At 43.4% G+C, this 24,638-nt stretch overlaps 1 protein-coding gene across 2 annotated transcripts in view; it reads left to right on the forward strand.

Moving 5' to 3' along the window:
- The window catches only part of PAK1IP1 (PAK1 interacting protein 1), a 49,092-nt gene that overhangs the window by 12,846 nt on the left and 11,608 nt on the right, over positions 1-24,638 (forward strand). For both annotated transcript variants that reach the window (XM_073631042.1, XM_073631043.1), the window contains exons 7-8: positions 12,361-12,458; positions 12,604-12,703. In XM_073631042.1, the coding sequence (XP_073487143.1) occupies positions 12,361-12,458; positions 12,604-12,703 (198 nt within the window). The remainder of the gene's footprint in view (positions 1-12,360; positions 12,459-12,603; positions 12,704-24,638) is intronic.

A 24,638-nucleotide genomic window follows, 5' to 3' on the forward strand; every position in this document is an offset into this window, starting at 1 on the left:
CCATTCCTTGAAAAAGTAAAAGTATAACCCATCTTTGAGTTGTCTGCTTAGTAAGAGTGTGTAGGAAAGGGACAGAATACCCTTGTAGAAAAGGTCTGTCATGCCAAGGGATTCAAAGGGGTTAGAGGATTCCATGGACCCTAAATTTGATGCGGTATGGTAGATCTGGTAGAAAAAAAGGTTTTGCATTGGAAATTTCTCTACTTGTTAAAATGGAACCTTCCATATTATTTATTTTTTTGTTTAGGGGGCATTCCAAGTGTGGTGTTTTGGGGGGAAAAAAATGTTTCTAGGGGGGTCAACTGCCCATCTCAAGCTAATAAATGGCAGCTTGTGCTGCTTTCCAGCCATAAACTAAAGAAAGCTATATGTTCCCCTAAGAGAAATGAGAGGAAGCCTCCCAGTGGGGACCAGAGGTGGGGTAGAGGGGGTGTATTGTCCCTGTGCATTGCTGTCTGTTCTGAGAGGCCTCTATGGTGTGTGGTGGTTTTTTTTTTTTTTTTTCAATCCAAGTTTTATACACTAGATTGCGCCTTACCATGGATTTTTTCCATGGTAACCCACAATTTTTGTTTTCTCATGAAAATGACAATTTAGCGTTCTGACTAGGGCAATAACCCTATAATATTGTGGTGTTTGAAGTCTTGCGCTCCCTCGGATTTTATTAGCATTCTGTAGGCTAATCTTGATTTTTTGCTTGTGCAAACAAAATGGATGAGAATATGTCCCACCAGGATAAAAAGGTATTTGGCAGACAGATGGGTAAAATCTGCAACAGAAACCGAATCCTGGGTAGAACTTTCATCTTCACAACGTTCATTCCACCCAACCATGAGAACCATTCTTTCTTCTGCCAAAGTCCAGTGTTTGTAGCAACAGGCTTTTCAGAAAAGCAATTTGTAAGTAACCTGGATACACACTAATTTGCGTCCCTATTGGGGAGATTTACCCTTGCTTCCTGTAGAGACAGAAAGTGATGAGAAATATTTTTAGTAGGGAAAGACGGCAACAAAACATGTCAGTAAAATGTGCAGGGTAAAACACCTGTCGGGCATATTCCATTGATAACTTCACTTTCTAAATCTCTCATTTGGGGGCCCCAAAACAATAATCATAATAGGACAATATTTACTCCTACCAAGTTTAACCACAAATAGAATAAAGTCTTGGCTGTAGTTGGGAGGCAAAGGGAATATATAATGGTTATTTAATATATTTTCTTTCTTTCTTAGAGGGTGGTGCAAATTCAATTTGTTTAAAAGAAAAAAGGAGATAATTTAGAAAATTGTTTTTTAGCTCATATATTTGGCTCTCAAAGCAGAAACAGTAAATGGTATGAAAGGAAACTCTGCTATGCTCTTTTAAAAAAAAACAATAATGTTCTGTGACTATAGTGTCATGGGCACATATATACAAAATTTTATGTGAGTATAAAAATCGTTTGTCAATTGGTAATTAGAAAATGTAAACTTATGCAGAAGGGAAGTGAAAATGGTGAGAAAGCTTCAAATATTGTAACACAATACACAGGTTTCATGTGCATAGCAATTACCATACTGACAGCAGGAGTACAGCCGACATCTAAAAAAGGTATAGCAGTACATGACCCATGGTACTGTCTCATCATTTGGGCTTTGTAGTTTTTTTTTTTTTTTTTTCTCAGCTTACAATAGGAACTACACTGAAGCTCATCTGTAGATGGATTTTTTATTTCGCTTTTCTGCCCCAGTTGTCTTGTCCTTTTGTCACATGGGCGTCACTGGGAGAGGGTAAGGGCGAACTTCCCCAGTGTAGTCAAACCGCAATAAAAACTTGCCAGAGGTGTTACAATCCTCCTTCACTTTACCAAACCTTTACAATTGAAACATTTAGATTTTTATTGAAAGCATGTTTTAAGTTGTCTGCACACTGTTATAGAATTCTGTTGATGACTTGGTTCACCAAAAGAGTTCTTTGGATAGAACCCTAGAGATTACACTTAGGGGTGTATTTCTAAAGACAAACTGCATAGCCATTTGTGCAGTAAAACTACTGCAATTCTCTGAACTATAACTCGCTGTTAGAGAATAGGAACAAAATCAAATGTTCTTGGGCTATTTTCTCTTTTGGTCGAATGTTATTCAAACATTATGGGCATTAATCAAGATGGGCTCATTCATAACGGGCATGGAGTTAATTGGAAAAATACTGCATTATGGCTGCTAGATGGAGCTGAGAATCATAGGAAATAAATACATCTTTGTAAGAAGGGATACTAGATCAATGGTGGCCAAATTGGAGATTTCAGAGGGTCAATAGCAGTGCTTTTTCATGCATTGAGGTGCATTGGTTGTTACTGACTGAAAATTTGATCCCACCCATTTTGCATTGGTAGTTAATGAAAGTAAGCCCCTCTTTCCCTGCATTCCACATGGTGGAAATGGCAGTGAAAGTTAACCCTTACTCCACATTTGTTGTCATGACAGTGAAGTTCCAGTATCTTTCTTGTTGTTCCATTGCTCTTATGTATTTATTTGTTTCCTATGATCCTCAGCTCCATCTAGTGGCCACAATGGGAATTTTTCCCCAATTCACTCTGTTATGAATGAACCTATATTTATTACTTTCCATAATATTTGAAGAACAGTCAATCAGAAGAGAAAATTGCTTAAAGTGGAACTTCAGCCATTTTTTTCATCTTTCCATATATTACATCTTCTGCCCTTGTTTTAAATTTGGATATTAAAACATTTTTTTTTCTGCCAGTAAATACCTTATACAGCCCACTTCCTGTTTCTTGTCTGGTAAAAGGCCTAGTCTTATGACATTATGCACAGCTCCCTCTCACACTCTCCTGAGATATTGCCAGGAAGGGAGGGGCGATCCTGAGTCATACAATGGCCAATGAGAGCTGCAGAGTTGGAGGTGTCTCTGTGTAAATCCAGGAAGTGAACAGGCAGCAGCTTCAGCTGCCCACAGTTAAATGGTTGCAGCCAGACTCAGTGGAGGGAGATTTCTGCAGCCTATTTGGCAAGTACAGAATCACAGTATATATGATAAAATATGCAAAGTGGTTGGAGGGAAGCTTCAGAATGGCAAAGATGTTTTTATTACAAATTATGTGAGCAGACTGCAGTTCCTCTTAAAAAAAAAAAACACTTTTAAACACAATCAATAAACATTAAAAACATTTGATTTTTGCCCTGTGATTGACAGCCGCTGGAGCTAATGGTTCCCGCTTCTGTGTCTCAACCAATGAGGAGGCAGAGACCTGAGACAGCAGTCACTCTCGTGCACATTGCAAGCTCGGGAAAGTATTGGTGGGGGGGGCTGTGGAGGAAGCTTCACACTGAAGGTTTTTCACCTTCATGCATGGAATGCATGAAGTTAAAAAACCTTCAGCCTTTACAACCGCTTTAAGAGGGAATAGTTTTTTGAATGATGTTTTCCTATTGCTTGTGTATATGGCCTTCATTATTATAAAACACATTACAAAACTTCTTCCTTATGCTGTTAAGTCATTCATCCGGAGTCTTGCACACTTGGGCAGTTCTTCCCATTCCTCTAAGCAGCTCGCATGTATCCTGAGAGAACACTTCAGGTTGGCGCCATGCTCTAATGGAAAAGAAGCTTATATTGTTGACAAAGGAGCTTAAAAATGCTGCTGTTGGAAAGTGTGTGTATTTTATGTATGTGTGCTCTTTGTGTCTGAAGTAGTGGTGCAACGGATCGTCACCGATCCGTGATCTGAACGGGTCCACCTGTTCGGATCGGCACACCACGCGCTCCGCGGAGCGCTCCGCTGCCTCGGCCTTAGGAAAGGCCGCGGCTTCGGCCTAGCTCCGGAGCGGCGGCCATCTTGGTACACCCGGCGGTGGCGGTGAGCTACGCGCTGATGTCATCACCCCTCTGGCCAGTGTAACGACATATTGGGCGACTTATCGCAGTTTGCAATGGAAGTGACGTCCCGTCACCGCCATCTTGCTACACCCCACACTCCTCCACAGTAAGGATACACTAAGAAGGGGAAAAGCGGACATGTTGTTACACCCAGCGGAGTTTTGCATTTTACACGTATTTATAACAGTAAAGTCAGTTTATATAGTGAAATACAGTACTTAGAACTCCGTCTGACTACTTAGATCTTGAATTTTAAAAAGCAGCGTCAGCCCTGCTCATCTCACAGGTTTGCTAATCTGAGAGAAGACTAAACACTAATCTTCCTATACTGTATACAGTGGGGGAGATGTCTGTGGATATTGGAGTGGGGGAGATGGATGTGGATATTACAGTGGGTACTCAGAGATGATGTGGATATTGGAGTGGGGGGGAGATGGATGTGGATATTGGAGTGAGGGGAGATGGATGTGGATATTGGAGTGGGGGGAGATGGATGTGGATATTACAACAGTGGGGGAGACTTTTTTGCTGATCCGAAAAATGATCTGATCCATGACACGTTCCGGACCGTGAGTTTTTTGATCCGTTGCACCCCTAGTCTGAAGTAATTTTCATATTCCCAACCTAATGCTCTTTTATTAACTAGTCATGTGTTTCTCATCTTCTGTTCCAGAAACCATTGGCAGCTTTTCAGGCTGCTAGTGGCTATGCAGTATATTGTTAAGGATATTACATTTAGCTGTTTTAATGAGTCAGATGTGCATGAGTGGAGTTCAGGCCGGCCATAGACTGTTGGGATCTCAACTGGTTCAGTAGGAACCTTGTATAGGCAGACAGACTGTACAAAGTTGATCAATCGAAACTGTTGCCTTTTAAAAAAAAATTAAAATGCAAGAAATTTCTATGCAGATATGAAGGTTTTACATGGCATTTACCCAAATGCTTTGTGTCATCTTCATCACCATTATTCAACACGCTGCTCTACTCTATGAAAATGGTGTAGGCAAAACTTAAAGTGCATAAAACGCACCTTCCTTTAAGGGTCAGTTCACACCCCTAGCGGTGCAGGAACGTGCTTGAGAGTAGGCGTTTTTCCACAATGTGTGGAACCGCGCTGCCCTCTAGTGAGAAATTTTATTAAAAATGTTTTAACTCACATTAACCACTTGCCGCCCGCCATATAGCAAAATGACGGCTGCAAAGTGGTTTCAATATCCTGACTGGGCGTCATATGACGTCCTCAGGATATTAAGCCGCTGCGCACCCCCGGGGGCGCGCATCACGGCGATCGTTGTTGCGGTGTCAGTCTGACACACCGCAACTCCGATCTAGGTAAAGAGTCTCTGACAGAGACTCTTTACCACGTGATTAGCCGTGTCCAATCACAGCTGATCACGATGTAAATAGGAAGAGCCGGTGATCGGCTTTTCCTCACTCACATCTGACAGACGCGAGTAGAGGAGAGCCGATCGGTTGCTCTCCTGACAGGGGGGGGTCTGTGCTGATGTTCATCAGCACAGCCCCCCTCGGATCCCGCCCAGGACCACCAGGGAAGCCGCCCAGGACCACCAGGATGGCCACCACACTGGACCACCAGGTATGCCCCCTAGAAAAGTATGTATAATGGCTGCGCTTAGGACAAGGATTAAGGTGTGCAGCCCCCCTGAAAGGAGCTTCCCTAAGGATCCTCCAAAAAGTATAAATAAACCACAATGGGGTAGGCGCTTCCTATAGGATTATATGGGATGACCAACTGCAGTGAGGGGGGAGGGGGGGTAGTTTTCTCCTTGTGTCCTGAACGTAGTAGTGTAAACTAAAATAAATATCTAGATGAGGTTTGCAAAACCCACGTAAACCCTAGTGGTGGTCTGTGGAGACCACAAATAAATTGTGCCAAAATAATAACAATCTTATGTGATAGGTAAAATCATAATAAATGGTGAACACATAAGTATAAAACGTGTGAGCTAGACACCTATATTTGGTAGTGATACAATTTCAAAAAAGAGACCACCATATAGTATAATGATTTAGCATTGAACAGAGACCTAAAAATGCACCTCTACCTACTAATTCAGGTATATGCAAATAACACCAAACAAATTATAAATAGTGATCGTAGTCCATAAGGTGATACATTTCTGCAAAAAACGTGTACAAATTTTCTTCAAGCAAAGCCGTGACTGGAGTGCTTTTAAATGTTCTTAGTGACTTTTGTGCTCCCCCTCAAGGGTCCCCACTCACCGGATCCAACAACCCCAAAGGGGCATACAGCATATGATTGTATCATCCACGATCTCCTCACCACCGCAATCATGTAGGGCACCCAACGTAATCTCCGATCTCCGTATTGGTGATTAAATTATATTGTTGGTAGCTCCCTGTCTCCATGTGTTCATCTCTATACCCCCAGGGATATACTAATCTGTGCCCAGGCAGTTGCCAATCAATGCCCAGGCAGCTGCCAATCAGTGCCCACTCACAATGCCTACCAGTGCCACCAGGGATGCCTATCAGTGCCACCCATAAGAACCCATCTTTGCAGCCTATCAGTGCCCATCAGTGCCGCCTACCAGTGCCCATCGTCAGTGCCCGCTCATTGGTGCCGCTTTGTCAGTGAAAGAGAAAATTACTTATTTACAAAAATTTTTAACAAAAGCAAAACTTTTTTATTTTTTTCAAAATTTTCGGTCTTTTTTTTTTTTTATTTGTTTAGCAAAAAATAAAAACCGCAGAGGTGATCAAATACCACCAAAAGAAACCTCTCTTTGTGGGAACAAAATGATAAAAATTTAGTTTGGGTACAGTGTTGTATGACTGCGCAATTGTCATTCAAACTGCGACAGCACTGAAAGCTGAAAATTGGTCTGGGCAGGAAGGTGTATAAGTGCCCTGTATTGAAGTGGTTAAAGTACATATCTGCATAAATCCAACACTGCATAGTGTCCTGGGTCCCTCCGATGGAAAACCACAGCCGCTGGAGATGCTCACAGGGCTGGATGAGAAGTTCTGGGACCCCTGTGGGTATAGGGCGGAAGTCACCTTGTGGGTGGACCGCCTATACATCTCCTCAAGCCCTGTAAGCACCTCCAGTGGTCGGGATGGGGACACTATGTGACACTAATGTGAGTTATAACCTTTTTAATAAACTTCCTAGATGGCACAAGCAGCGGTGGGGGAAATCACATGCGTTTCGGACAGGAATCGCAACACACTTGTATTCAAATCGCATGCGATTCTTTGCAGTGCTATTTGTGCACATTAATTTCTATTGATGCAAATAGCACCGCAAAGTTTCGGTATCTGGAGCATTTTCACGAGTACAAGTACTCATCAAAAAAATACTCCGCATTGGCACTGATATTGATACCGGTATCTGTGCATCCCTAATGGAAGCTATAATATAGTACAGCTTCTATGATAGGAGTCGGTGGGCATAGTCGCCACTCTTGATGAGTGCCGTCACTCGGCTTTATTACCTCCGTAGCACTTGAAGATTACCACTGCATGGGTGGGAGGGGGATTGAAGGAGGGAAGATTTTAACTGAAGCAGCAGCCAAGGGACACTTTGGATTTATAGTAAGTACTGTTCCTTGTGCCGATTTAAAAAAAAGACTAAGCTTGTACATTTTGGTGTCCTTTTATGAAAGTGCGGTAAAATACCGCTTTTCAGTTCTCAGGCATTCTCAGAGGAGATCGCTCTCCTCTGAGTGCCTGTTTATGAAAGTGTGTAGATCGCTTCTCATGTTGAGTTGAGGAGCGATCTACAAATGCCAGGAACTCTTGAGAATGGCTCCTCTCACTGTAATCTCGCGTGATATAGCGGGATTACAGTATGAGGAACCATAAAATACAAAAGTTTAACACAAATCAGCACACATTATTCCCCAACATATTAATAAAATAATAAAGTTAAATTCCCCCTATACAATATACATTAACCTAATTATAAAAAAAACATAGTTTTTATCAATATTTAAAGATCATACATGTCCCTATTTAAATGTGAATGGTGTATAGTAAATGAATGTAATGCAGCTATACACCATTCATATAAATGCAAAACACATTTATAATCATTAAAAAAATAATTTTAATAAAGTATACAAGTTTAAATATTTATTAATAAATTAAAATAAAATATTTCATAATTGATAAACATAAAAATTGATAAACTGGTGCAATGCGAGAACACTGCGAATCCACCTCAGATTCGCAGTCCGCATCGCACCGACTCGCATGTCAGTTCACACTGCCATATGCGAATCGCTGGGAGAGTGTCAATACATTGTTAACGACACCCCCAGTTCAGCTTGCATATCGCACTGCGAACTGACAGTCCGGACATGAATTGGATCGCATATGTGTGAACACACATGCGATCCGATTCTGGTCCGAACAGAAAAAAGGGTCCTGTGCGTGTTTGCACCGAATGCGGTGCGATATCAGCCATACTACCTGTACAGCTGATATCGCAACGCACAGACATCGCATGTAATGTGAATGGCAGTGTGCTGCGAGTTACATGCGTTTTCTGTGCGATGTCCAGCATCGCACAAGTGTGAACTGGGCCTAAAAGTTAACACCCCCAAATCAGTTTGCATATCGCAGTGCGATCTGCAAACTCGGACAGTAATCGAATCGAACACCCATGTGATCCGATTCTGCTGTGGACCTAAAAAAGGCTCCTGTAAGAGTTTGGTCCGAGTGCAATGCAAATCTGTATGGCTGAAATCGCATTGCGCAGAGATCGGATTTGATTTTGCAGTGCGGTGCGAATCACATCCGATCTCGGACACCGCAGCAGTGGGAACTGGCCCTAAATCATATTGCATTTGCACCAAAATGGTACAGGACCCTTTATTTGGTCCGCACTGGAATCGGATCGCATGGGTGTGAACACCCATGCGATCCGATTCCTGCACCATTACATAGTTCGCACTGCGATCTGTGAAATGATCTGGGGGTGTCATTAACTTTACATTGACACCCGCAGTGGTGCGCAGATGTCAATGTAGGTGCGATGTGAAAACCCACACAGGAATCACGCTGGTTCACGCATCTCACAAGTGTGAACCCAGCCAGAGACGTGAACATCTAAAAAAAGATAGATAGATATACATATACACACACTATAAATTCCTATCCTGCTGGTTTTGGGGTGTGTACTTTCTCCAGAATATCAGCCAGTTTCAGGCTTCTCACTCTGATTCTCCACTTCTGAAATGGTGAATCAGAAAGTGAGAATTCTGTCACAGATCGCCAGTGAGGTGCTGAGATCGCACCTTCATAAACTGGCCGTTTCTGTGAAGTCAGTTACAAATTCTCACTGTGCTGAGATAATCAGCGGAGAACATGTTCTCCACTGATTATCTCAGTTTCATAAACTGGTAATGAGCTGAGATCAGCGGTGAGACTCGGGATCGCTGCTGATCTCAGTTTCATAAAAGGACACCTAAGCTTTGAAAATGAAATGTAGAAGTTGATTGGTTGCCATGCATAGCTGTTCCAGACTCTGACTACTCCAGTTTTGATGAATTCCCCTCAGTGCATATTTTTGGGTGAGGTTTGTAGCCGAAATAAAAATAAAGAGAACAATTTAAAGTTTTTAAACAAAGGAAACGACTTGTAGGTGAATGTTTTTGTTCCTACAGTGGGGATGTAAAGTATTCAGACCCCCTTAAATTTTTCACGCTTTGTTATATTGCAGCCATTTGCTAAAATCATTTAAGTTCATTTTTTCCACTTTAATGTACACACAGCACCCCATATTGACAGAAAAACACAGAATTGTTGACATTTTTGCAGATTTATTTTTTTATTAAAAGAAAAACTGAAATCTCACATGGTCCTAAGTATTCAGACCCTTTGCTGTGACACTCATATATTTAACTCAGGTGCTGTCCATTTCTTCTGATCATCCTTGAGATGGTTCTACACCTTCATTTGAGTCCAGCTGTGTTTGATTATACTGATTGGACTTGATTAGAAAAGCCACACACCTGTCTATATAAGACCTTACAGCTCACAGTGCATGTCAGAGCAAATGAGAATCATGAGGTCAAAGGAACTGCCTGAAGAGCTCAGAGACAGAATTGTGGCAAGGCACAGATCTGGTCAAGGTTACAAAAAAAATTCTGCTGCACTTAAAGTTCCTAAGAGCACAGTGGTCTCCATAATCCTTAAATGGAAGACGTTTGGGACGACCAGAACCCTTCCTAGAGCTGGCCGTCCAGCCAAACTGAGCTATCGGGGGAGAAGAGCCTTGGTGAGAGAGGTAAAGAAGATCCCAAAGATCATTGTGGCTGAGCTCCAGAGATGCAGTCGGGTAGAGCTGCACAATTAATCATCAAGAATCGTTATCGTGATTAATCGTCAAGAAACTTTATCGCGATCTTGACTGAAGGGTTTCACAATTCTTTCTATGCAAAGAATTCTCTCTGCTCTTCTGAAGCCACAGCCCTCAAAAGAAAGAAAGAGAAAAAATGGGCAGTCTGCCAAGAAACAAAACATTCTTTATCAGTTGAACTTAAGTATAAACATTGTAACAATTGGTCAATGGAATAGATTTTGTGTGTAAGTGAAAAAAGTTTAACCACTTTTTTTTTTTTTTTTAAACCTTTTTCTGACATTTGTTGGTTTCAAGTTAAAATCATTTTTTGCTAGAAAATTACTTCGAACCCCCCAAACATGTATATTTTTTTAGTAGACACCCTAGAGAATAAAATGGTGGTTGTTGCAATATTTTATGTAACACTGTATTTGCGGTCTTTCAAATGCAATTTTTTTGGGAAAAAATTACTTTAATGATTACAAAAAAAAAAAAAATCTAACCAGTAGAGTTAGCCCATTTTTAAAAAAAATTGTTTTTGTATAATGTGAAAGATTTTACGTCGCGAGAATCGTGATCTTTTTATTCTAAGCAAGAAAATTGTGATTCTCATTTTGGCCAGAATCGTGCAGCTCTACAGTTGGGAGATGGGAGAAAGTTGTAGAAAGTCGACCATCACTGCAGCCCTCCACCCGTCAGGGCTTTATGGCAGAGTGGCCTAACAGAAGCCTCTCCTCAGTGCAAGACACATGAAAGCCTGCATGGAGTTTGCTAAAAAACACCTGAAGGACTCCAAGATGGTGAGAAATAAGATTCTCTGGTCTGATGAGACCAAGATAGAACTTTTTGGCCTTAATTCTAAGCAGTATGTGTGGAGAAAACCAGGCACTGCTCATCACCTGTCCAATACAGTCCCAACAGTGAAGCATGGTGGTGGCAGCATCATGCTGTGGGGGTGTTTTTCAGCTGCAGGGACAGGACGACTGGTTGCAATCAAGGGAAAGATGAATGCGGCCAAGTACAGGGATATCCTGGATGAAAACCTTCTCCAGAGTGCTCAGGACCTCAGACTAGGCCGAAGGTTTACCTTCCAACATGACAATGACCCTAAGCACACAGCTAAAATAACGAAGGAGTGGCTTCACAACAACTCCGTGACTGTTCTTGAATGGCCCAGCCAGAGCCCTGACTTAAACCCAATTGAGCATCTCTGCAGAGACCTAAAAATGGCTGTCCACCAACGTTTACCATCCAACCTGACAGAACTGGAGAGGATCTGCAAGGAGGAATGGCAGAGGATCCCCAAATCCAGGTGTGAAAAACTTGTTGCATCTTTCCCAAAAAGACTCATGGCTGTATTAGATCAAAAGGGTGCTTCTACTAAATACTGAGCAAAGGGTCTGAATACTTAGGACCATGTGATATTTCAGTTTTTCTTTTTTAATAAATCTGCAAAAATGTCAACAATTCTGTGTTTTTCTATCACAATTCTGTCTCTGAGCTCTTCAGGCAGTTCCTTTTGACCTCATGATTCTCATTTGCTCTGACATACACTGTGCACAGCTGTAAGGTCTTATATAGACAGGTGTGTGGCTTTCCTAATCAAGTCCAATCAGTATAATCAAACACAGCTGGACTCAAATGAAGGTGTAGAACCATCTCAAGGATGATCAGAAGAAATGGACAGCACCTGAGTTAAATATTTGAGTGTCACAGCAAAGGGTCTGAATACTTAGGACCATGTGAGATTTCAGTTTTTCTTTTTTAATAAATCTGCAAAAATGTCAACATTTCTGTGTTTTTCTGTCAATATGGGGTACTGTGTGTACATTAATGTGGAAAAAAAATAAACTTAAATGATTTTAGCAAATGGCTGCAATATAACAGAGTGAAAAATTTAAGGGGGTCTGAATACTTTCCGTCCCTAGTGTAATTTACTTTCTTCCTTGTTAGAAAATTCTCTTCCGCCATCAATTATAATTGTCAGTCCGCAGCCAGTTTATTTGCAGTGCTTTGACGTTCATTATTTCAGATTGCATAAATGTTTAATTATAGGAATGTTGAAATGTTTTCTTTGATTTGAGAAGGCTTTCAGCACTGCTTCAACAGTGTAATACAATTTATGCATGTCTTCTATTGTAAATCGACAGGATGTTCTGCTGGTTGTAGCAGGAGATGAGGAACTTATTAGAATTTACGATGTGGAATCTCAGAAGTGTCTATGTGAATTTAAAGCCCATGAGACGAGGTTAGTCAGATTTTTAAACTTTCATTTTGCTATTATGATTGTTGTTCAGTTACACTTACAGTGGATTTTGTTGCATTTATTTCAGACTATTACATGGGTGAATATTTGTTATTTTTCTTATTTAAGTGTCTTTCTTTTGTACCAGAGTAAAGAGTCTGTATTCTTTTGAACATGAAGACTCCCATATGCTTGCATCTTCTTCAAGTGACGGCTATGTTAAGCTGTGGAAGCTAAATTTACAAAAGGTGAGAAATAAGGATTTGAATTTCTTATACCTTGAATTGTAAGTCCTTACTGGTTGAAATTACAAACTGTTTTGAATTGCTAAATTTATCCTAGTCAACCAGTGCTGCTGCCTCACAGAGGCAACTAATCGAAGCCCTACCTTCTACAGAACATATACCCTCTTCTGTGGTGTAGAGATTGCAATCACTTAGCTGGTTGGAAACGGTGTGAAAGGGTTAGGTCGGCCATAGACAGAGCAAATTTCTTTCCTGCAACCATGGGTTCCAGGAAAGAAATTAGCTTGATTTCCCCCATCGGTGTTGACAGGGAACTCTCTCCTGAGCAGCTATTTGTAATTATTGCTACAAAGAGAACAGAATACTTTCTCTGTACATGGTACAGCAGGCACATATCAGGAATATGAAATGTTGGGGTAACAAACGTTTTAATTCAGCCGCATTGGAGGGTTTTCAAGCATGAATGGCCTACAAAACGATTACTTCCAGCACTCAGAGGTCCTCCACTGTTGAATAGGACTGTGCAACAATTTCAAGTGCTAGGCAGATGCTGCCTTCAATGGATAGGGGAATCCACAGTGGTACTAAAAAACAAGACGGGAAGGTGCAAGCACCTAGTTCATTACCGCAAAAAATGTATTTGAGCAAATAAAATGGATAAAAATTGGATACTTACAGAAGTGCAAATGGTAAAAACACATGGACTACAGGATGCCATATAGTGTAAGGCAGCCCTCAAAAACTTGCCTGCTCCCATTTTGCGAGTGGATTTTGAGGGCTAGCGAGTGTGGGTTGCCTGGAAGCGGGGGGGGGCGCGCGCGGTGGGGAACACACAAATATTGAAATGAAAGCCATTATGTTCCCCGGTGCTCTGATAAACCAGGCAGCGGCTCTCCTCTCTCTTCCCCTGCACTGGCGGGCACGGGCTGCATTGGTGGACACGGGCAGGCTGCATTTTTGGGCATGGATAAAGTTGTTGTTAATATTTATTTTTATAACTTCTGCACAAAACATTTAATTATAATTTCATGAGATAATTTGAGGGCGTGTTTAGGGGTGGAATTAGGGGCAGGGCAGGGTAGAGGTTGGGCGGGGCAACTGATGGCGAGTAACCCTTGAGGCCTGGCTAGTAGCTCAGGATTTGAAATTTTGAGCCCTGGTGTAAGGTATGTGTGCTTCAATTGTATCCCGCTGTATAGCCAAGCTGACACATTTCGGGGACGCACCCCCTTCCTCAGAGCTGAACTGACCAGTGCAACAATTAACCAGTTCTTAAATAGAGACACACCAAGAAGCCATTTGTAAGTATCCAATTTCTATCCATATTTTATTTGCTCAAATAATTTGCGATTAATACACTAGGTCCTTGCACCTTTCTGTCTTCTTGTTTTCTTTATCGTACATCATGGGACACAGAGCCTTAAGTAATTACTTAATGAGTTATAGGCCACCTTCAAGTGATGGACACTGGTATACCCAATCCAGGAAGTTCACTCCCTATATAACCCCTCCTCCTTCCAGGAGCACATCAGTTTTTTCGCCAGTGTCTAAGGTGTTGGTCACGAGTGAAAATGTGCTTTGAGGAGCTTCAGGAGGGATCCATGCTGGATTTAAATGGCCTCCATAGACCAGATCCATCCAAAGTGCCACTGAGGCCTAAGTGGATGGTACCTGGGGCCTCGTATCCGAAGCACGAGGTTTTTGTCTGTAACCTCTCTCTTTGTAGGGCTGGACCCCGGGAACCCAGGGCTTAGGACTTGCTACATTACCTAAAGCTTTCCTGGTGGGGTGCTTTACAGGTCCAAGGGAGTTGGAACCCCGATATCTAGGGAACCGGTCTTTGAAGGTTTGCTAAACGCAGCCCGCCGTGATGGGTGAAGGTTGGATTGTCTGTTCAGCAAATCCTGCGGCAGGGATAAGGTAAGGGAAGAAACTTAGGAACTGATAAGTCTACCTATGTATTCTTCTATTAGGGAAAAAATGTTGTCATTCCTTAATTCTCCACTAGAGGGAATCTATGCCCATACCTTACTCTGTTGTCTTCACTGTAAAGCTCAGTCTGTGTGTGGCCGCAGCAGCGTGTGCAGGGGTATTCTCAGGTAAAAGAAATCTGCCAAATGTTTTCTTTTTCACCCCTGAAGGGACAAGAGGGTTAGGGGGATATCAGCGGTGTACCCCCTTACATTACCCAAGGCCCCCCACCCCCCCAGGGGGTGCGGAGGTCCCGTTGGTACTGTTACTATTGTTACTGTTGACTGCTGTTACTGTTGTGTGCCTGCTGCTAAACAGGTCTCTGACCCCCCCTCTCGTGTTGGGTCTGTAGACCCGGAAGTGCTGCGCATGAGCGCGGGAACATTTTTTAAATGAAAAGGGAGCAAAATTTTTTTCGGAGGGGGAGGGGCCTAAGCGCTGTGCCGTGAACGTCCACGAGGACGCACGGCAGGCAAAAACAGATAAAACTACAGCTGTGACAGTCTCTCCTCGGCTGACGAGGAGGAAACAAGCAGCCTGCACACAGGGACACAGGAGCTGTGGGACACGTGAGGGTTGCAAACTGGCATTCCTGATACAGGAAGGACACTTTTTTCCCAGCACTTGGCTGAACTTTATAGCGGCTTTATTTGTCATGACTATATTCAGCGATTAAGTGCAATTGTATAGTGCCTCTGTTTTTATGCTTAGGACTATGCCTACCAAAAAAGTACTAAAGGATCTCGAGTCGCATTTCCACGCTGTCATCCTCGCCTGAATTACCAGTTATAGCAAGCCAGGGTGAGCCATGGGAACAAATTGATGGTGCAGCTGCTTCTCACATCTCAGCCCCTGTATACGTGACTGAAGATGTCCTTTCCTCCACCCTGCAGGGTCTGGAAGGAAGATTAGCGGCTTTAATCGAATCTTCCATTCAAATGGATGGAGGATGCTCCAGTTCAGAACCTTTGCAAGGGGAACAGTGGGCTCAGGATGAGGTGTTAACCTCAGTTGATCAAGAGGAAAAACAAACCGATGATTCCTCTGTAGAGGAAACAACAGTAGATGAACCTTTCTCAGCCTCACAATAAGGATGAGCTCAGGCGTGTTCCCAAACAGCACGTGCAGAGCCCGCCAGGAAGTGGGCATTGCAGAGCGCTAATAACAAGCAGTGAGACACTGTCTCGATGCGCGGCTGCAGAGATCGGAAATGTCTCACTGCTTGTGATTAGCGCTCTGCAATGCTGACTTCCTGGTGGGCTCTGCACGTGCTGTTTGCGAACACGCCTGAGCTCATTCTTACTCACAATCTGAGAAATTGCTGATACAAACTCTTACAGAGATGGTTCGTTACACTTTCATGTTGCCCCTAACGGAGTCTCCCGAAAGCTTGGTTTCTTCCCTGCGTTCCTTTAAAACCTTCTCAGCCTTTGCATGCATTTCCTGTCCATGCATTACTAGAACAGCTTGTTTTTGCTGAATGGGTTCACCCGGATAAGCATTTTCTCCCTCCTAAGAGATTTTCAGTTCTATATCCCATGGAGGAGAAATTCACCAAGAGATGGAAAGTACCAGCAGTTGATGCTGCGATTTCAGGTGTGAATAAAAGCCTAACTTGTCCTGTAGACAATGCTTAAGGATCCAACAGATAAGAAGTTGGAATCCCTGTTAAAATCTACTTTTTCCTTGGCAGGTGCTCTGTCAATCCCTAAAGGACCAATTTAGACAGGCCCTTAAAGAGGTTCCTGCGCAACAAGCTCGGGAATTGGCTGAACTACCAAAAGCATTATGCTTTGCCATAGATGCCATTAAAGATTCTATTCACCAGGCGTTCTTATGCTTGTACATATGCGTAGAATCCTGTGGTTAAAAAATTGGTCAGACGAAGCACCATGTAAAACCCTCCTAACTGGATTCCCTTTTCATGGGGAGCGACTATTTGGAGAAGATTTGGACAAATATATCCAAACAATTTCTAGTGGGAAAAGTACTATTTTTGCCAGTCAAAAGAAAGTATACACGCCCTTCATTTAAATTGGCTCTTTTCCCTGTGCCAGGGGCTTCTGCCTCTAGGCAGTGGCAACGGCCTCCGCCGTCAGACTCTAGAGGAAAACCTCAGGGTCAGACCCAGGCTCAAAAGAAGTCCTGGGGTCAGAAACCTGCAAAGCAGAATCCTAAAGCCTCATCATGAAGAGGCAACCCCCCTCACCAAGGTGGGGGGAAGACTTCTGCAGTTTTCAGAAGTCTGACAAGAGGAAATTCAGGACAGATGGGTCATCTCCACGGTAATGCTGGGGTACAAGCTGGAATTTCGGGACTTTCCACCGTCTCGTTTCCTGAGGTCAAGTGTTCCCAAAGATCCAGAGAAAAGACAATCTCTGTTTTGGGCACTAGACTGATTAATAACTCAAGGGGTGATCATACAGATCCCCACAAAAGAGCAAGGTCTGGGGTTTTATTCAAATCTTTTTATGGTAACAAAACCAAATAGAGCTGTCAGACCCATTCTAGATCTAAAAAATCTAAATCCGTTCCTGAAGATCCGCTCCTTTTGCAGGGAGACTATCAGGTCAGTAGTTTCTATTCTTCTAGGAGGAGAACTTCTGGCATCAATCAACATCAGGGATGCATATCTGCAAGTCCCTATATTTCCCGCTCACCAAAAGTTTCTGCAGTTCGAGTTAGAACAGCAGCATTTCCAGTTAGTAGCTCTGCCCATTGGGCTAGCCACAGCACCCCGGGTGTTCATAAAAGTGCTGGCCCCACCTCTAGCCAGGTTAAGAGCACAGGGCATAACAGTTGTAACGTGCCTAGACAATCTATTGCTAATAGACCAGTCAGTGGCTTGTTTGGAGCAAAGCGTACGCATTACAACCAGTTACCTGGAAAGTTTGGGTTGGATTCTCAACCTAGAGAAATCTTCCTTAATACCGCTAAAAAGACTGGAGTACTTGGGTCTGATCATAGACACAGCCCAGGAAAAGGTGTTCTTGCCTCAGGCAAAGATCAACTCCATAAGAGAGCTGGTGCGGATGGTCAGGTCAAAAGGCGATCCCTCAATTCGCCTTTGCGTGAGGTTGCTAGGAACCATGGTGGCTTCATTCGAAGCAGTTCCCTATGCCCAGTTCCATTCAAGGCTGTTGCAAAACAGTATCCTGTCCGCTTGGAACAAAACATTTCAAGCTTTAGACTTGCCACAGCGACTTTCCCCTAGGGTGTCATAAAGCCTCAGTTGGTGGTTACTAACTCAGAATCTGCTGAAAGGAAAATCCTTCAGACCAGTTATCTGGAAAGTGGTGACGACTGATGCCAGCCTTTCAGGCTGGGGAGCAGTACTAGAAAAGACAACTGTCCAGGGACAGTGGAAAGAACCTTGCCCATCAATATCCTAGAGATTCGGGCAGTGCGTTTGGCTCTAAAGGTCTGGATTTCAGGTTACGGGGTTGTCCTGTCAGGATCCAACCCGACAATGCCACAGCTGTGACCTATATCGGTCACCAAGGGGGCACCAAGAGTCTCTCAGTGCAGAGAGAGGTGAACCATATTCTAACTTGGGCAGAAAGGAATGTTCCGTGCCTATCAGCAGTCTTCATTCCGGGAGTAGAGAATTGGCAGGCAGACTACTTAAGTCGCCAGCAGTTATTCCCAGGGGAATGGTCTCTTCACCACAATATATTTCGGGCTGTTTGCCAAAGATGGGGGACTCCGGATGTAGATCTTCTACCGTCCAAGTTCAACATAAAGTTAGTCAACTTTGTGGCCAGAACAAGGGATCCACTCGCATGCGGAACAAATGCGTTGGTGACCCCGTAGGATCAGTTCTCACTGATCTATGCATTCCCCCTATTCAGTTGCTGCCTCGACTTCTTTGCAGGATCAAGCTGGAAAGAGAGCCGGTAATTCTGGTGGCACCAGCATGACCCAGAAGGTATGCAAAAATCGTAAAGATGGCAGTGGAGGGCCCATGGTCGCTCCCACTACGGCCGGATCTGCTCTCACAGGGACCGATATTCCATCTTTACTTATGGTCTCTAAATTTAACGGCTTGGCTATTGAAACCCACATTCTGAAGAAACGTGGGCTTTCTGGGTCAGTTATCTCTACCTTGATTAATGCAAGGAAGCCAGCCTCCAGAACTATATATTATAGAGTCTGGAGGGCTTATGTTTCCTGGTGTGAATCCAAGGGTTGGCACCCTCAGATATATCATAGGCAGAATTCTTGCCTTTCTACAATTAGGGGTAGAAATGAAATTAGCCTTTAGTACTATTAAATGCCAAGTCTCAGCTTTATCAGTCTTATTTCAAAGACCACTTGCTACACATTCTTTAGTTCGGGGTTTTATGCAAGGGGTGACGCGGCTTAATATGCCCGCTTGAACGCTTGGGACGTGAACTTAGTTTTGTCTGTGTTACAAAAACAGCCATTTGAACCGATACAACCTAGTCCTTCTGACAAGGAAGTTGGTATTTTTGGTTGCTATATCCTCAGCAAAGAGGGTTTCAGAATTGGCTGCTCTTTCTTGTAAAGAGCCATATTTGATTTTTCATAAGGACAGAGTGGTGTTGCACCCTCCAGGTTTTTTTTTACCAAAAGTGGTCTCAGGTTTCCACATGAACCAAGATATTGTCCTGGCATCGTTTTTTCCAAAACCATGTTCCAGGGAAGAAAATTCACTACATTGTCTTGATGTGGTGAGAGCAGTGAAAATCTATTTAAAGGCAGCTGCTCAGATTCGTAAGACTGATGTCTTTTTTTATTCTGCCAGAGGGTCCTAAGAAAGGACAGGCAGTATCGAAATCCACTGTCGTTAAGTGGATTTGGCAAGTTATAATTCAAACTTATGATTTAGGGGTAAGATTCCCCCTTTTCAAGTTAAGGCGCACTCTACCAGGGTGGTTAGTGCTTCTTGGGCAGTGCGTCATCGGGCCTCCATGGCTCAGATCTGTAAGGCCGCAACTTGGACTTCAGTGCATACATTCACAAAATTTTATCAGGTGGATGTAAGGAGGTATGAGGATATCGCCTTCATGCGCAGTGTGCTGTAGGCAGCAGTATAGGTCCTCAAGTCTGGGGGTACCCTCCGGGTTGTGTCTCCCTCCCCTCAAGTAGCATTGCTATGGGACATCCCATTAAGTAATTACTTAAGGCCCTGTGTCCCATGATGTACGATAAAGAAAATAGGATTTTTATAATGGCTTACCTGTAAAATCCTTTTCTTGGGAGTACATCATGGGACACAGAGGTCCCTCCCCTCTTTTTTGGGATTTAAGTATATTGCTTTGCTACAAAAACTGATGTGCTCCTGGAAGGAGGAGGGGTTATATATGCACTTCCTGCATTGGGTATACCAGTGTCCATCACCTGAAGGTGGCCTATAACCCATTAAGTAATTAAGGCTCTGTGTCCCATGATGTACTCCAAGAAAAGGATTTTACAGGTAAGCTGTTATAAAACTCCTATTTTTGCTTGAACGGTCTGTTTACGGTCATGCCACAGCATCTCAATTGGATTTAAGTCCCGACTTTGACTAGGCCACTCCAAAACCTTAATTTATTTTTTGAGCCATTTAGAGGTGGACTTGCTGGTGTGTTTAGGATCATTGTCTTGCTGCATAAACCAAGTGCGCTTGGGGGTCACAAACTGATGGCCATTTTCCTTCGGAATTTTCTGGTAAAAAAATAAAACTATTTTTGGCTTTTTTATTTTTTGTGGTGTGTGCGTGTTTTTAGATCGCCTGGTGCCACATGCGCCAATTTCATGATCAAACAAGTGACTAAAAAGTGGCACGCTCGTGTAACAATTGTCCACATACAAGTGGTACCCCTTTCCGAATAAAAGTGACGCCAAGTCCCACACAATCTTACCAGCGCTCCCTATGTAGTATGGGCAGTTCTCTGGCTCTACGTAACTATCTCTTCCCTTGTAAACCATAAAACTATATTTATAGCCTGTTGCCCTGTCACAGAGCTTATACATCTTGACCCCATATCTTGCACGCTTGCTGGGAAGATACTGTTTGAATGACAAGCGGCCAGAAAACTTATTTAGGGACTCGTCAACGCAGACAACTTGATCGGGAGTAAACAAGGCTGCAAACTGCTGGTTGAAGTGGTTTACGAGGGGACGAATTTTGTAGAGCCGATCATATTCAGGGTTCACCCCGAGGACGACAGAGTTCATTGTCATTGAAATGCATCAACCGCAAAATCTGCTCGTATCGTGTCCTGGTCATGGAGGCAGAGAACAAGGGCATATGGTGAATTGGGTCAGTGGACCAATATGACCGCAACTCACATTTTTTTTAGTTATGCCCTTGAGGAGTGATAGGCCCAGGAAGGTCTTAAATTTGGAGACCATAATAGGTCTACAATCTCTGGCAAGGGTCAACTGGGGATTAGCGGCGATGAATTGACCAGAGTACAAATGGCTTTGGTCCACAATAGATCTATAGAGATCTGTGAAAAACAGCGAATAAAAGTCAAGGGATGTAAAATCAACTGTTTCCACCTGAATTCCGGGTTGGCCAGTGAATGGGGGAAGTATGGGTGCTGCAGAAGTGGTGGGCTCCCAATTCGAATTGGCAAATGCAACAGGAAGGGCACTATGGGCTCGACGGGCCTGTCTTTGTCTTCTTGGTGGCTGCGGGACACTAGTTGTGCTAGCCACCTCACCAGCTTGAACTGAACTTATGGGACTCGCCATGTCACCACGTGATACTGCAGTGCTGGATGTACGACCAGGATGTACTAGGCCGCTGGTGCTTGCCAGCTCACCAGAAGGATGAGCGGCACTAGTACTGGCTCTCTGCTCCATACGAGAGCCCTGCAGTTCTTGCACCTCAAGAGCAGCAGAAGAATGGGGTCAGGTACGCCTGAACTTGGCAGGGACCACTACTCCATCGTCGGAGCTATCTGTCAGGGTTCTGCTGCTGTCTACAGGATCGTATTCTGAGCCTGAATCTGACAGATGGGTGACTTCCTCTTCACTCTCATCTGTCATGCTCAGAAACGTGTAGGTCTCTTCACTAGTGTACCTTCGATTGGACATTTTGGCCTCTAAATTTACTGGTACACTAGTGAGACTCACAGGAAAAAAAAAGCACCTGACTGTCAGCGTCTGCTTCAAACGCTACCAAAAAAATTGTTAGCGTTCGCAGGGATCAGGCCTGACTCTGCGAATGCTGCAGTTATGTGTTTAGTGTTTTTTAAGTGACAGTGATTGATACTGCACTTGGGTGGGCTGGGCGGAGAGGCTAAATGCAGGTGCTAGCAGGTATCTGGGATGGTCCCACTAACGCTGCATTTTTGGGAACCCTAAACTATTGGGGATGCTAATATAGTTCTGATCAGATCAAAGATATCGATCCGTTCAGACACTATACTACTAAGGGAAGTGTATGGTGCGTGCGTGGGTGTTGGCGCTACTGGCACTAATCTGACGCTGCCTGAGGCGACGCAGACCCTAACTGACGCTAAAACCTAACTAATGTCACCCGCCGGGTGATCAGGGGGGGTCCCTAGACCTAACGCTGATTAGTGTCACAAATGACACCAGTACAGTGATCAAAGAAAAATATGAAAACTGCATTCAGTGACAGGGAGTGAAGGGGTTAACGGGAGGGAGGGTGATTGGGGGATGAAATGTGTGTACTGTGTCAGTGTAGTGTTGGTGCAACTCACGTTTGGATTTCTCTCTGGAACGGAAAAGAGTTCCACAAGGGGAGAGGACATCACTTCCCCTGTCTGTGTTTGCACTTACAAAGGCAGGGGAGGATTTCATTCATCAGAACTGATCAGCAGGTCCAGGCCAGAAATCATTGGCCTGGGCCTGGAGACTGATCGGTTCTAAAACTAATCTGATCATCGCAGTTGCCGTAAGGTAACGTTGCTTCGCCCACCTGTGCCATTCTGCTACAGTAAAACTGCGGCGGCTGGTCAGAAAGCGATTAAGTGATTTCTTGATTCATCAGGCCTGGATGTGACAAGTTATATTTAACTGCGCTTTCCTAAAAAATTTGGTTAATCACAGCTTATTCATGATTTAGCAAGGGGGGGGAGAGAATTACTTTTTCACATAGGGCCAGGCAGGTTACATAGTTACATAGTAGTAGGTTACATAGTAGGTGAGGTTGAAAAAAGACATACGTCCATCAAGTCCAACCTATGTGTGTGATTATGTGTCAGTATTACATTACATATCCCTGTATGTTGCGGTCATTCAGGTGATTATCTAATAGTTTCTTGAAGCTATCAATGCTCCCCGCTGAGACCACCGCCTGTGGAAGGGAATTCCACATCCTTGCCGCTCTTACAGTAAAGAACCCTCTACGTAGTTTAAGGTTAAACCTCTTTTCTTCTAATTGTAATGAGTGGCCACGAGTCTTATTAAACTCTCTTCTGCGAAAAAGTTTTATCCCTATTGTGGGGTCACCAGTACAGTATTTGTAAATTGAAATCATATCCCCTCTCAAGCGTCTCTTCTCCAGAGAGAATAAGTTCAGCGCTCGCAACCTTTCCTCATAACTAAGATCCTCCAGACCCTTTATTAGCTTTGTTGCCCTTCTTTGTACTCGCTCCATTTCCAGTGCATCCTTCCTGAGGACTGGTGCCCATAACTGGACAGCATACTCCAGGTGCGGCCGGACCAGAGTCTTGTAGAGCGGGAGAATTATCGTTTTATCTCTGGAGTTGATCCCCCTTTTATTGCATGCCAATATTCTGTTTGCTTTATTAGCAGCAGCTTGGCATTGCATGCCATTGCTGAGCCTATCATCTACTAGGACCCCCAGGTCCTTTTCCATCCTAGATTCCCCCAGAGGTTCTCCCCCCAGTGTATAGATTGCATTCGTATTTTTGCCACCCAAATGCATTATTTTACATTTTTCTACATTGAACCTCATTTGCCATGTAGTCGCCCACCCCATTAATTTGTTCAGGTCTTTTTGCAAGGTTTCCACATCCTGCGGAGAAGTTATTGCCCTGCTTAGCTTAGTATCGTCTGCAAATACAGAGATTGAACTGTTTATCCCATCCTCCAGGTCGTTTATAAACAAATTAAATAGGATTGGTCCCAGCACAGAACCCCGGGGAACCCCACTACCCACCCCTGACCATTCTGAGTACTCCCCATTTATCACTTCTGAACACGCCCTTGTAGCCAGTTTTCAATCCATGTACTCACCCTATGGTCCATGCCAACGGACCTTATTTTGTACAGTAAAGGTTTATGGGGAACTGTGTCAAATGCTTTTGCAAAATCCAGATACACCACGTCTACGAGCCTTCCTTTATCTAGATGGCAACTCACCTCCACATAGAAGGTTAATAGATTGGTTTGGCAAGAACGATTCTTCATGAATCCATGCTGATTACTGCTAATGATATCGTTCTTATTACTAAAATCTTGTATATAGTCCCTTATCATCTCCTCTAAGAGTTTACATACTATTGATGTTAGGCTAACTGGTCTGTAATTCCAAGGGATGTTTTTTGGGCCCTTTTTAAATATTGGTGCTACATTGGCTTTTCTCCAATCAGCTGGTACCATTCCAGTCAATAGACTGTCTGTAAAAATTAGGAACAACGGTCTGGCAATCACCTGACTGAGTTCCCTAAGTACCCTCGGATGCAAGCCATCTGGTCCCGGTGATTTATTAATGTTAAGTTTCTCAAGTCTAATTTTAATTCCGTCCTCTGTTAACCATGGAGGTGCTTCCTGTGTTGTGTCATGAGGATAAACACTGCAGTTTTGGTTACTGAAGCCCCCCGATTCACTCGTGAAGACTGAGGAGAAGAATAAATTCAATACCTTTGCCATCTCCCCATCCTTTGTAACCAGATGTCCTTCCTCATTCTTTATGGGGCCAATATGGTCTGTCCTCCCTTTTTTACTGTTTACATACTTAAAGAATTTCTTGGGATTTTTTTTGCTCTCCTCCGCTATGTGTCTTTCATGTTCTATCTTA

The sequence above is a fragment of the Aquarana catesbeiana genome, linkage group LG05 (genome assembly GCF_042186555.1).
Source record: "Aquarana catesbeiana isolate 2022-GZ linkage group LG05, ASM4218655v1, whole genome shotgun sequence".
In the NCBI taxonomy this organism is placed as follows: Eukaryota; Metazoa; Chordata; class Amphibia; order Anura; family Ranidae; genus Aquarana; species Aquarana catesbeiana.